General features: G+C 37.5%; 1 protein-coding gene across 3 annotated transcripts in view; it reads left to right on the top strand.

Annotated features, from left to right (window-relative positions):
• The window catches only part of ANKIB1 (ankyrin repeat and IBR domain containing 1), a 157,921-nt gene that overhangs the window by 116,238 nt on the left and 27,058 nt on the right, over window positions 1-14,625 (top strand). For all 3 annotated transcript variants that reach the window (XM_027540193.1, XM_027540194.1, XM_027540195.1), the window contains 3 exons: window positions 2,171-2,315; window positions 4,777-4,943; window positions 12,704-12,792. In XM_027540193.1, coding sequence (XP_027395994.1) covers window positions 2,171-2,315; window positions 4,777-4,943; window positions 12,704-12,792 — 401 coding nt within the window. The remainder of the gene's footprint in view (window positions 1-2,170; window positions 2,316-4,776; window positions 4,944-12,703; window positions 12,793-14,625) is intronic.

The raw sequence follows: 14,625 nt of genomic DNA, 5'->3' as shown, positions 1-14,625 counted from the left end.
TACCTTGGACATGGGGTATCTCCTCACGGCCGCTGCTACTGACCTTGGCTCTGGGGTAGCTCCTCTCAGCCGTTCACCGCTCCAGCGCCGCACTGGTGTATTTAGAATACATAAAATTTTAAAACATCATCATATATTAACTATATCTATGTGCATTGTGCACTGTGACAGGGGACTATTAAGATAAATTATATCTGATGTCACAGGGAACCTGTTCAGAGCTAAAAGGAAGTGATTCCTGCTTTGTTGAAAAAGCAAGTTTGTAGTTAGCAGTTCTCAAATTTTTAGTCTCAGCATGCCTTACACTATTAAAAATTGTTGAGGACATTTTTCACATAACTAAAACAAATGATTCTAAAAATTGTATGGAAATACAAAAGACCCTTAACAGCCAAAGCAATCTTGAGAAAGAAGAATGAGGTTAAATTTGTCACACTCCCTGATTTTAAACGTTACTACAAAGATCCGTATAGTCAAAGGTATGGTTTTTCCAGCAGTCATTTATGGATGTGAGAGTTGGACCATAAAGAAAGCTGAGCACCGAAGAATTGATGCCTTTGAACTGTGGTGTTGGAGAAAACTCTTGACAGTCCCTTGGACTACAAGGAGATCAAACCAGTCAATCCTAAAGAAAATGAACCCTGAATATTCATTGAAAAGACTGATGCTGAAGCTGAAGCTCCAGTAATTTGGCCACCTCATGCGTAGAGCTGACTCATTGGAAAAGACCGTGATACTGGGAAATATAGTTTGCAAGATGAGAGGGGGCGACCGAGGATGAGATGGTTTGATGGCATCACCGACTTGATGGACATGCGTTTGAGCAAGCTCCAGGAGATGGGGAAGGACTGGGAAACCTAGCGTGCAGCAGTCCTTGGGTCGCAGAGAGTCAGGCACGACCGAGCAACTGAAGAACAGCAACAGAGCTGCAGTTACCTAAACAGTATGGTCCTGGCACAAAAATACATAGCTATATGGAACAGAATAAAAGAGCCCTGAAATGAGCTCACACTTACATGGGCAATTAATCTACAACAAATGAGGAAAGAATATATGATGGAGAAGAGACAATATTAATATTTTCAGTAAATGGTGCTGGGCACACTAGACAGTCACGTATGAAAAAATCAAACTGGACTGCTTTCATATACCATGCATAAAAATATATTCAGAATGGATTAAAGGACTGAAATGTAAGACCTGAAACCACAAACTTCTAGAACAAAACATAGACTGTAAGGTCTTTGACATCAGTCTTAGTCATTTTTTTCTTTTTTAATATATATCTCCTCAGGAAAGGGAAATTCACAGTTCAAAAGTTTGTTTCTTCTTTTTCCATGGGAAATATTCTTAATAATCAAACCATCAGTAAAATTTTTTAATTCTTTATTCTGTGCCCGGCACCATGTAGATATTTCACATACATTATATCATATAATCTGAAAACAACTCTGGGAAGTACGTGTTGTTATCTCCACTTTATAGATAGTAAAATTGAGGCACAGTACACTTACATGATAATTGCTTAAGATCATACAACTTGTTAGTGGCAGGCCTGGAATTCTCTAATTCCAAATCTTGCTCTTGACCACTTAATTGACCTTGGGTTAGATTCCTGTCACTTTCTACGATGCCTTTTCCCTCCTACCTCAACCAGTGTGCCTAGAGTAGGACATGAAACACATTTTAATGTTTATCTAAATAAAATATAAATAGAAAACCTTTTCTTCTAAAAGTTACGCTATATTCCAGTGCCGTCTCAAAAATCTCTTTGAGTTTTGTGTGGCTTAAATCTATACCATTGCTGTCTTTTTTTTAAGGCATAGAATATTGAGAATCGAATATGACCTTTCTAAGTCACTTATTTCTAAATTTTTACTCTTAAATATATTGTTTCAAGTTTTTAAAGAGGACAAAGCAAACAAATGTAAAAAAATGTATAAAACATAGATGTGCATAAATAGTCATATAGTGAATGGCTGGGCAGATAATAAATGCTCAGTGTTTGTGAATTATTTGAGCTAATATATTACAGTTGATATTGCACACTTTGTTTATTGATGTGTTTTAATTATACTCTAACAGAAAATTCAGCATCAGGAAGCATTCTTAGAATGTGCAAATAAATTATATCCTTGCCTTTCTTTCTATCAATTGACAATTGTATTAGGTTTTTGAATCTGAAAATTCAAGAAGGTGAAGCTCACAACATTTTCTGCCCTGCATATGATTGCTTCCAACTTGTGCCTGTGGATATAATAGAAAGTGTAGTTTCTAAGGAGATGGACAAACGATACCTACAGTTTGATATTAAGGTATGTTGCCAGTTATCTGTGTAATCTCCACAATTTAAATTTTATTAAACCTATATTAAAATTTTTAATTTTTGTTCTATTTTTGAACGCAAAGTAATGGACTCTGGCTTTTGTCTCTCAGAGTAAAGGAGTAGTGGCGTAAATTAAAGTTCTCAGCTAAAGTGTTGTTTTATAATCATGACAGAAGTAAAAGGGAAAAGTGGCAATAGTAGTTTACCGGAAAAGAAAGCTTTTGTGCAGGACTGTTTGTTGGTTTGGGTGTTGAACTTTTGTAACTAATTGGTCAAAAAAACACTCATACTAAATAGTAGCTATTTTAAATTTTCTAAATGATGTATTTTTACTCCTCAGTATAAATATTTAGAAATAAAGATTATCAACCTGGAAATTTATGGATTTTTTTATATTTCAAGTAATCATTTCATATAATAAAGTATAATGTTTATTTCATCTTGTATTTCCCTTCTTTATTTTTGCTCAGGAGTTACTCATTACTATATGCAAATCTTTTTTGTGGGATTTAACAGGCGTGTTCAGATTTTTTTATAGTCTGAACCTTAATATGCTGCTGCTAAGTTGCTTGAGTCGTGTCCGACTCTGTGCGACCCCATAGACGGCAGCCCACCAGGCTCCCCCGTCCCTGGGATTCTCCAGGCAAGAACACTGGAGTGGGTTGCCATTTTCTTCTCCAATGCAGGAAAGTGAAAAGTGAAAGTGAAGTCGCTCAGTCGTGTCTGACTCTTAGCGACCCCATGGACTGCAGCCCACCAGGCTCCTCCGTCCATGGGATTTTCCAGGCAAGAGTGCTGGAGTGGGGTGCCGTTGCATTCTCCGAACCCTAATATATTGACTTTTAAAAAAGAAGTCCTGCTGTTTCTTTAACATAGAAAGTATCATAAAATTGGTGGTTTTTTTACATTTTTCATTATTGTGATAAAATACACATAAACTTTACCAGTTTAAACAGATTTAAGTGACCAATTTGTTGTTATTAAGTACTTTTACATTATTGTGCAACCATCATTCCCCTTCACGGTTAGAATTTTTTTCGTCATCCCAAACATTGTGTGTCCATGAACACAAATGCCCCATTTCCCCTTCCCATAGCCACCAAAAAGCACTGTTCTATTTTCTGTCTCTGTGTTTCTAGGCATCTTATATAAGTGGTGGCAGTGGTGGTTTAGTCTCTAAGTCATGTCTGACTCTTGCAACCCCATGGACTGGAGCCTGCCAGGCTCCGCTGTCCATGGGATTTCTCAGGCAAGCATACTGGAATGTGTTGCCATTTCCTGCTCCAGGGGATCTTCCTGACCCATGGAAGCCTGGTGGAATCATATAAGTAGAATCATACAGCATTTGTCCTTATAAACCATATTATATCCATATAATATTATATTATTTCATGTAAGTGGAATCATACAGTATTTATCCTTATGTGCCTGGTTTATTACACTTAGCTTAATGTCTTCAAGGTTCATTCACATTGTAGCATGTATCAGAATTTCTTTTTAAGGTTGAGTAATATTCCAGTAATGTAGTAGCACATTTTGTTTATCCACACTTTCATCCATGGACATTTGAGTTGTTTGTACCTTTTGATTAATGTTAGTAATGCTCCTCGGAGAAGGCAACTGCACCCCACTCCACAGAGAAGCCTGGAAGGCTGCAGTCCATGCGATCGCTAAGAGTTGGACACGACTGAGCGACTTCACTCTCACTTTTCACTTTCATGCATTGGAGAAGGAAATGGCAACCCACTCCAAAATCCCAGGGATGGGGGAGCCTGGTGGGCTGCCGTCTATGGGGTCACACAGAGTCAGACACGACTGAAGTGACTTAGCAGCAGCAGCAGCAGCAGTAATGCTGCTATGCATAATGGGTGTACAAATATCTATTCCAGTCCCTGCTTTTAATTATTTGGGGTATATATGCAGAAGTGGAATTACTGGATCATATGATAACTCTGTGTTTGTAATATTGATTTTTATGTATTATTAAAGTACCATGTAGAAATTCATTATTCTAATACAGCTAATCCTCAAATAAAATTCTGTTTATTATAATTATTTTCCATCAGAAAAGTAGCATATTGTGAGAAAACATTTTTAAATTACACATTTCAGTATGAATAGTTGCATTTTTACTCCGTCATCAATCTACTTGATTCTTAGATTATTCATTTTGATATTTGGCAAAACTAATACAATTATGTAAAGTTTAAAAATAAAAAAAAAAGAATACATAAATTTTAAAAATTATTACTAAGGTAATTGCCACATTTTTTTCCTTCTTATTTAATACATTCCAGTACTGTTTTAAGTATTTCTTGAAACTGACTACTCTTTGTTTTTTCATTTCATTCTGTTTCATTTCATTCATTCTGAAGTAAATTGACATTTACACTCTATTAGAATTGAGAGTTAAAATATTTTTTTATGTTTTGTTATTGCTGTTTAAACAGGCCTTTGTTGAAAATAATCCTGCCATTAAATGGTGTCCTACTCCAGGCTGTGAAAGAGCAGTCAGACTGACAAAACAAGGATCAGACACCTCTGGGTCTGATACGCTCAGCTTCCCCTTGCTCAGAGCTCCTGCTGTGGACTGTGGGAAAGGACACCTCTTCTGCTGGTCAGTACGGGACAAGTTGGAATAGCCTAGTCACCTTTCTGACAGTTTTTAAAGAGACTTTATACTCTGAGTCATGCCTTTAAGTAGTATTTTTGATACCGTTATTATTTATTTAAAAATGTGTACAGTGGTGATAGTTTACATTTACTGTGTGCTTGATGTGTGCCAACCACCTTGTCAAAATTTTCAGATATTCAATACTCCCAGCAGTGCTGTGAATGGAATGCTGTTATTATACCCATTTTACACATAAGGAAATTTACATGCAGAGTGGTTGCCCTGGGTTATATAGCTAGGAACTGGCAGAAATGAGATTAGACTCCGTCTCTGTTTGATGCTAGAACCCATGAATTTGAACTTTAATACCAAATTATTGACCTTAGATTAGAAAATATTTAGAGTTTGATATCTTTTCTTAAATTAAAAGATGCTTACTCCTTGGAAGGAAAGTTATGACCAACCTAGATAGCATATTCAAAAGCAGAGACATTACTTTGCCAACAAAGGTCCATCTAGTCAAGGCTATGGTTTTTCCTGTGGTCATGTATGGATGTGAGAGTTGGACTGTGAAGAAGGCTGAGCGCCGAAGAATTGATGCTTTTGAACTGTGGTGTTGGAGAAGACTCTTGAGAGTCCCTTGGACTACAAGGAGATCCAACCAGTCCATTCTGAAGGAGATCAGCCCTAGGATTTCTTTGGAAGAAATGATGCTAAAGCTGAAACTCCAGTACTTTGGCCACCTCATGCGAAGAGTTGACTCATTGGAAAAGACTCTGATGCTGGGAGGAATTGTGGGCAGGAGGAGAAGGGGACGACAGAGGATGAGATGGCTGGGTGGCATCACTGACTCGATGGACGTGAGTCTGAGTGAACTCCGGGAGTTGGTGATGGACAGGGAGGCCTGGCGTGCTGTGATTCATGGGGTCTCAAAGAGTCGGACACGACTGAACGACTGATCTGATCTGATCTGATCTTTTCTTAAAGTAGAAGTGTCTAGCAGTGATACTTAACCAGGGATGCCCAGAGTTTAATATAAAACAGCTTTTCCATATTTTCATTCTAGACCCTAACAAGTGAAATTCTGATTTAGTGGATTTTGAAGAAAAAACTCTTATGTGATTCTGTTGCACAGTCCCAGTTAGAAACCACTTCATGTATCTTGTGTTTTATATAATTTCTAGTGCCTGATGAGTACTCAGTAAGTATGAACTGGTGATCAATCAGTAATGGATGTACAGTCAGTGTGTGTAGTCACTTGACTGTGTGTTTGTCTAACATCAGCGTTATACTTTATTCAGAGTAGTTTCAATTATAATAACTTTTGTTTTTGTTTAATGATCAGAGGAAGAAATAGTATTTGTAATGCTTTTTCCTCATTTCCAGATTTATCACATATGCAAGGATATATTTGAGGTGGATATAAAACACTAATCTTTGTTTAGTATACCTATCAGAATCCAAAGTCAAATTGTAGCACTGCTAGATGGTAAAAGGGCATAGTTATGGAAATGTCCCTACCATGAAAGATCTATTTCTTACACTCATCATCATTATCATTAGCTAAAATTCTTATTTGAACTGCCAACCTATATATAGCAGTGAATTCTAGGTCAGGTGTCAATAACGTAGTGTCTGCACCAATTTTTTAAAATAAAGTTTTATTAGAACACAGCCATACCTGCTCATGTCAGTTTATTTACCTATTGTCTGTGGCTACTTTCAGACTGTGACAGTATCGAGTAGTTGTAGCAGAAACCATGTGGCCTGCAAAACTCAAAATATTTACTATCTGATCCTTTACAGAAAAAGTTTGCTAGGCTTCTATGCTAACTGCTTGAATATAATGATTAATAAAAGAAAAACAGCGTTTACTACTTTCATAACTAAATCAGATTCAACAAGTAAAATAGCAACAAAATACTGAATAAATAGTTAGAGTATATCCACATACCTGTATCCACATGTGGTAGTTTTACACAACATTTAAAAAGCACATGCCTAATTTTTACTTTTGGGCTTCCCTAGTGGCGCAGCTTATTAAAAAGCAAGACATTACTTTACCAGCAAAGGTCCATCTAGTTAAGGCTATGGTTTTTCCAGTAGTCATTTATGGATGTGAGAGTTGGACTGTAAAGAAAGCTGAGCGCTGAAGAATTGATGCTTTTGAACTGTGGTGTTGAGAAGACTTTTGAGAGTCCCTGGGATGGCAAGGAGATCCAACCAGTCCATCCTAAAGGAAATCAGTCCTAAATATTCATTAGAAGGACTGGTGCTGAAGCTGAAACTCCGATACTTGGCCACCTGATGTGAAGAACGGACTCATTTGAAAAGACCTTGATGCTGGGAAAGATTGAAGGCAGGAGGAGAAGGGGTTGACAGAGGATGAGATGGTTGGATGGCATCACCGACTCGATGGACATGAGTTTGAGTAAACTCCGGGAGTTGGTAATGGACAGGGAGGCCTGGCGTGCTGCAGTCCATGGGGTTGCGAAGAGTCAGACACAACTGAGCGACTGAACTAGACTGAAGTGACTCTGTGGTAAAGAACCTGCCTGCCAATGCAGGAGATGTGATTTTGATCCCTGGGTTGGGGAGATCACCTGGAGGAGGAAATGGCGACCCTCCCCAGTACTCTTGCTTGGGAAATCCCATGAACAGAAGAGCCTGGTAGGCTCCAGTCCATGGGATCACAAAAGAGTCGGATACTACTTAGCAACTGAACAGCAGCAACAGATTTTTCATTTTACATGTTTTATTATTCAATGGTTGACCCTTAATTCCACCTCATTACCCCAGCAGAAGAGATAAGGATCCAGCAACAGAAATGGGAAGTGAGTTAATGAATATACATAAACTTAATTGTAGATAAATTATCCATAGATGAATATGAGTCTACTTTATTTAAAGTAAGAGTATTTAAAACAAGGACATAAAAGAACTTATTTGAAGTGAGTTTCTTGAGAAACTTAAGTTCTAGTACCTTCAAGCACTCTGCCTAGAACGTTACTAATTATGTACTATCCTTCGGAAAATCATTTTCTGAGCCCTCTGGTTCGTGTAAGCTTCCCTGGTTTAGAAAAAACTGATTAAGAGGGTTTTTGAAGAGCCTACAAAAATGGAAACCACAGATTTAGTAAAATGTTTAGAAAATAGAAAACACAAATTAGTAAAATATGTAGAAGATAAGATGATAAACTGTGGTTTCTGTGGTCTAGTTTTTATTAGTTTTTTAACTCAGGATTAGCTTTTATGTTCTTGTATTCTTCCCCACCTCTCTTTGTATGCTATAGGTAGCAAGTTTGGATTAACTGAAAATATGGAAACTAATAGAGAAACCTACCAAGATAGATTAGATTGTAAAATATACATATGCATACGCATACATGATGCTGTAAGCTGTACATTTCTAGTGTAGTGTTTAGAGAAATATGTCAGTTTACTCTTTCTCATACCCAAAATATTAGGCTGGATATACTCAATCTGCATTGGAAACTGTATGCCAAAATCACAGGCCCTACTTGGAATTTTATCCCAGTTTAAGGGGTCTGTGGATGGCCACGTGGATTTAAGATCACGCTTATTTACTCCTCCTGGTGGCAGGATTGTAGGACTTAGCCAATAGTATCATCATTTTCTAAGACTGCAATTCAAGATTTAACCTTGTTACTTTTCAGTTTTGAAATTCCTTAGGCTACGAGATTGATATATTTAGGTATATGATATATGTATTTTCTAGGATTTCTCTGTTGCTTCCCTTCTCTCACCATTGATTGGCATTTTTGTTTTTACATAGCTGCCTACTCATATCCACTGACTATATTCATAGCTTTGCCTGTAATCAGAAATTCTAAGAAAAAAAGAAGTTCTAAGGAGAATTCTGCTGCCCTTATCTCGTGTTTCAAAGATAAAAAATCTGCCTCATGCAAAAGGAAGCTTTGCAAGAGAGATCTTTATAAAACAAAAGCATGTGATTCAGGGTTTGCTTCTTTCTTTCTCCCAAAAGTTCAAAAATATTTTCTAAATATGATTGTAAAAACCATCAGAAATGCCAATAATAATTTCTTCTTTTTAAGAATTAAATGTGACAGAATCAACTGAGAGCTGTCCCCAGGATATGTCTGCCTGGATAGAATGAATATATTCATTGTTAGGAGGGAAGGTGGGAGTAGGCATTTTTCTTCCCACTACAATATAGCCCTTTCTGTTCTAACTTGTTCACCAACAAGTTCTGTGCCCTTAATAACTGAACCTAGAATGCTTTCTCCCACTAGCCTATATGATGACAAATTTGTCAAAGTATTTGCCACGAGTCATTGGTGTCTTAGTTAGCACTTCTTCAGGAATTTAGCTTTCCAGTATCTGCAGAACTTTCAGTATCTTCATTATTTCTATCAGAATACTCTCTCTCCCTACACATGGCAAGATCTAGATTCAGATCAGATCAGATCAGTCACTTAGTCGTGTCCGACTCTTTGCGATCCTATGAATCGCAGCACGCCAGGCCTCCCTGTCCATCACCAACTCCCGGAGTTCACTCAGACTCACGTCCATCGAGTCAGTGATGCCATCCAGCCATCTCATCCTCTGTCGTCCCCTTCTCCTCTTGCCCCCAATCCCTCCCAGCATCAGAGTCTTTTCCAATGAGTCAACTCTTTGCATGAGGTGGCCAAAGTACTGGAGTTTCAGCTTTAGCATCATTCCTTCCAAAGAAATCCCAGGGCTGATCTCCTTCAGAATGGACTGGTTGGATCTCCTTGCAGTCCAAGGGACGCTCAAGAGTCTTCTCCAACACCACAGTTCAAAAGCATCAATTCTTCGGCGCTCAGCCTTCTTCACAGTCCAACTCTCACATCCATACATGACCACAGGATATCAGTCACCTATTAACGTCTGACAGCATTGTCATTGCTGTGCTTTGCAGAACTTCAGGCTTGTTTTCTCTTATGCCTTAGTTTTCAGAGAAACTTAGTAGTATTCAGTGGCAACACTCTGTCATTCACGGTTTTTGCTCTAACCTCCTCCTTTATTTATAAGCTTCTTTTAATGGACACGACTGAAGTGACTTAGCAGCAGCAGCAGCAGCATTGGAAAGTGGTAGAAACTGTGCCAACGGGCTGTAACACTCAGACATGATCATACTGATTAGGCTAGCGATTGAGGAAGCACCTGTGCCCTCCTGTCAGGTTCTAGAAAAGAAAAACTGACTGCTCTGTAATGCAGCATGGCCTCAGTGAGCCAAGCCCACTAATAAGCAAGTACGGCCTTTGGAAGACATGGCATTCATTTTTTTCAGACTCTATTTGAAAGCAAAGGACTTCTTCCTCCATTATTATTTTTCTTTTTTTCTGTCAGAAAATGTGTTGACAGCACAGTCAGTCATTGTGATACTGATTCTACTAGGAAATAAATAGTGAATATGCCGGGGGAGGAGGGAAATCCTAAACTTATTGAAAATAATTTATTTTACTGACTTCATTTGTTTTGTTTTAGATATTGCAGATTTGTAAAATTTCTGCACTGTGGTTTTTTATGTTCATTTGGGTTTTTTTCATGATTCATGAGAAAAATAGATTCTATATTCCATTTTCAGACAACACATGGAAATACTGTTCTTAGATCTGTGGCATATTTCTTATTCTAATATATGTGTCAAATTAAAATGAACAGTCATCACAGATATCCCTTACATTTCTGGAAAGCAGAGTTGATTTTAATATGTGCTAAAATATATACCGAATACATCTACCTCCACTTTTAATCAATGCTATATTTTTTTAAAGGCTGTTAAATTATAGCTTAGTTACTAAGGAGCTATATAAAACCAGTTTTGGAAAAGATTTCCCAAATACTAGATATGGTAATAGTCAGAAATTTAAGAAAATTATTCTTTCAAGGTATACGTAGTGATTTTTTTAGGTATACAATTTGATGGCATTAAGTACAGTGTTGTGAAACTGTCATCCCATCCATTTTAGAACATTTTTATCATCCCAAACAAAATCTCTGTAACCAACAAGCAGTAACTCCCCACCCTGCCTCCCTGCCACATCTCCTGGTAACCATCATTCTACTTTTTGTCTCCATGAATGCCCCTATTCTAGTGAAGTCATACAATATTTGTCGTTTTGTATCTGGTTTATTTCACTGAACATGTCTTCAAGATTCTTTCCATGTTGTAGCATGTATCAGAAGCTCGTTCCTTTTTATGACTGACATTTCATTGTGTGTATATACATATACCTTTTTATGACTAACACTTTACTGTGTGTGTGTATATATATATGTATATATATTCATTGTTTATGCAGTCATATGGCAGTGAGCAGTCTAGTTCCCATCTTTTGGCTATTGTGAGTAATGCTATGAGCATTGGCATAAAAGTTTGAGTCCTTGTTTCCAATCCTGTTGAAACTCTTTGAGGAACTATACCACAGTGTTTTCCATAACAGCTGCCTCATTTTACATTCCTACCAGCAATGCACAGGGGTTCCAGTTTTTCCACATTCTTCCATACACTTGTTCTGTCTTGTTTTTCAAAAATAGTAGCCATGGGTATGAAGTAGAATTGATATATTCTTAACATAGTGGAATGTTACCTCATAATTGTAAGACTCTGTCTGTCAGTTGGCACATCTTCTTAACAAAGCTAAATTGTAAATAAGATTTTTGTTTAAAATGACACTGGTGATGATAATGGTGATGATGGCACTTATAGATTGCCTTTTTCTTTCCCCAAATTGATATTTTGTTATTAATCGTAACAGTTTGTCCTATAGAGTATAATATATTGAATTAAACAGTTTGTAAAGGTCTATGTCATTTTTAATGTTTGACTTTTATATGCCTATAGAAAGAATATATAATTAAATTACAATGATACATTGATAGGGTTTTTATCATTTAAATCAAAATTTGCCAAATGCCAATAGGACAGAAAAGTAGGATTTGTCAAACACTTGAAAGTCAGTTAGATTGCCCTTGCTGTTACTTGGGGATTCAGAGGTAAAAGTAGTGACAAGAATGTAATATAAAATAGTACTTCCCAAACTTTAAAATGCAGAAGGGTCATACGGTTATTTTGAGAAAAGACAGATTCTAATCAGTATGTCTTATGCAGTCTGCTCCTGTGCAGGTAAACAAGCTCCCAAGTAATGGCAGTGCTGTTCCCCAGGGGAACATACTTTGAATTGCAAAAATTTAAACTGTTAGTGAGACAGAACCTAACCGATAAAAATATCTTTACCACTCTTAAGGCCTGCCTGCATGCTAAGTCACTTCAGTTGTGTCCAACACTTTGCAACACAGGAGATGTGGATTTGATCCCTGGATATTGGAAATACCCTGGAGAAGGAAATGACAATGCATAGAAGGCAAGAATACTAGAGTAGGTTGTCATTTCCTTCTCCAGGGTGTCTTCCCCACCCAGGGATCAAACCTGTGTCTCCTGCATTGGCAGGAAGATTCTTTACCACTAGCCCCACCTGGGAAGCTGAAGGACTAAGTTATAAATATTAGTTAATATGTTTAGAGCCTTTTAAAATGTGGGAATAAATGCACTGCTGAAGGAAAACTCTGGCCTAGTACTGCCGAGCTGTAGAGTCAGGCTTGCATTCTCTCTGCTGAAATGCTTCATCTCTCAGGGGCCGCTGTGCCATAGTGTTCTCAACTTTTCATTCAAAACAGTACTTCCCACCTGCTCTTTTATCTTGATGTTGATGAAGCATGTTTTAAAATTGCCTTTTCCATGTTTTCCTCTTCAGGGAGTGCCTTGGTGAAGCCCATGAGCCTTGTGACTGCCAAACGTGGAAAAATTGGCTACAAAAAATAACTGAAATGAAACCGGAAGAACGTAAGGGGAATTTTAGATAGCTATATATTTTCTAATAGCATTCCAAAGATAATGTGGTCCTGTTTCTTAGTCTTCATTTCTAAAGATTTCAGGTTTTTTAATGGAGAGCTCCCCTTTTAAGCCTTCTAGCCAGTATCATTTTGGAGATCTCAGGGGAAAGCATAGACAGGTTCCATGTTTCTAACAGACTTATTAGGACTCCAAGGTAAATAAAGTCACTCTAAGTTCTGTTCCTGTAGTCCTTCTCTTTTATCCTGGAGTGAGCTCACCAGCTTTTCTAGACTTCATGAGAAGAAATGCATGGTCTGTACTGAGAGGAAGCTTCCAGTGGAGGGTTAGGCAAGTCAATTTCTTGCTATTACGTGGTTCTGTAGATTTACTTAGATTAAATGTGATGTCTGTTTAACTAGTTTTTAATGAGATGTCTCTAAGTATAGTTTCTCCGTTCATCCTCACAGAAATGGTAATAGAGACTGATGGTGGTTATGCCATTGCACAGATAGGAAGCTAACAGATTGGACTGAGTGACACAGGGCAAATAGAATAGGTTTGAATTAGCCTTCCTAATAGCAGTTCCTATGTTTGATAGGTAAATATATCTGCTTTGCCATAATTTTTTACCCCTGACGTATTTTATGACAACTGTTTTATTTTAAATTACTATAATTTAAAACTCATTTGGAGTTTTTTGACTTTTTAAATATTGGAGTTTGAGGTATTGCAAATCAGGATTAAGAATTCACGTGGTTCATCTTCACTTATTATGAGCAAAGCACATAATAAAGATGACATCAATCTCCAGGGAGTACAGAGGCTAGTAGGGAAGCAGTCAGATATTACAGTTAGCTATCATAGGGTAGCTAACATAGTTAGGTTAGATGAGAGTACAAAAACAACTAACTAGGTTGGGGACAGAGGATGTTAAGGAATCCTCCTGATAGCAGCAAGATATGAATTGAGTTTTAGCATATCTGCAGAGGCATATCTGTCAGCAGCTAAAACAATACTGAAAGAGACTGGCTGGCAGCCTTGAGTTCCTCAGGCTTGTATTACTATTATATTGGACAATATACCATTGCCTGAAAAATGGTTCTCAGCATTTTATATTCACAAGATGATATTGTGCACTGACTCAGGATTATTCAGATTCATGGAAAAGAGACAACTTAAGTAGACTAGAATACCAGTTTATTAACTGACCATGAGAGCGATCTCTTTCACGTGTTAAGAAAATGCATGTTCTCTAAACAGGAGCAGAGGCAACTGGATAGTCTTAGGACATTTTATAGTGATATCTGGTTAATCATTGCTTTCCTGAACATTGATCGTTCAGTCAAATATCTTCTAAATACCAGCTTCCCAAATCAGAAAGGTTTGTATAGATTGTTCTTGGTCCCCTGGTTCATTGTATCTCTCCTCTGAATACCAGGTAGACTGTGTCATTGCTCTCTGGTTACCCATCCATTTTCCCTGTTCTTCGTCTGTGTGTAGTATGTCTATGTATGATAGTTCCATAGAGAGATTAATACCATTACCCTCCAACACATTTAAATATGGCAAGATGATTGGATTTTGCTTTCTTTTCCTGCTTCTGACACCTGGAAACATCTATATTTCCGTTAGAGATGGCTTGCTATTGCCGACCTACCTGCATATCTTTATACATTCTGTGGAGTTTAAAATTAAGGTCCATGGGAGAAATTTGCAAAAGATGAGGCTGGAAAGATAGGTGTTGCCAGATTGAAAGAGTTCTTGCCAAATTGTCTGAGTTTATCCTATTAACAGAATAAGCTGTAGAATGCAGTGTTCGAGTAGGGAAGTAACATGGTTAAG

This window comes from Bos indicus x Bos taurus, chromosome 4, assembly GCF_003369695.1.
Source record: "Bos indicus x Bos taurus breed Angus x Brahman F1 hybrid chromosome 4, Bos_hybrid_MaternalHap_v2.0, whole genome shotgun sequence".
NCBI classification, from domain to species: domain Eukaryota; kingdom Metazoa; phylum Chordata; class Mammalia; order Artiodactyla; family Bovidae; genus Bos; species Bos indicus x Bos taurus.
Note: the sequence above shows the minus strand (reverse complement) of the source record. Positions and strands in the feature narration are given on the sequence as shown.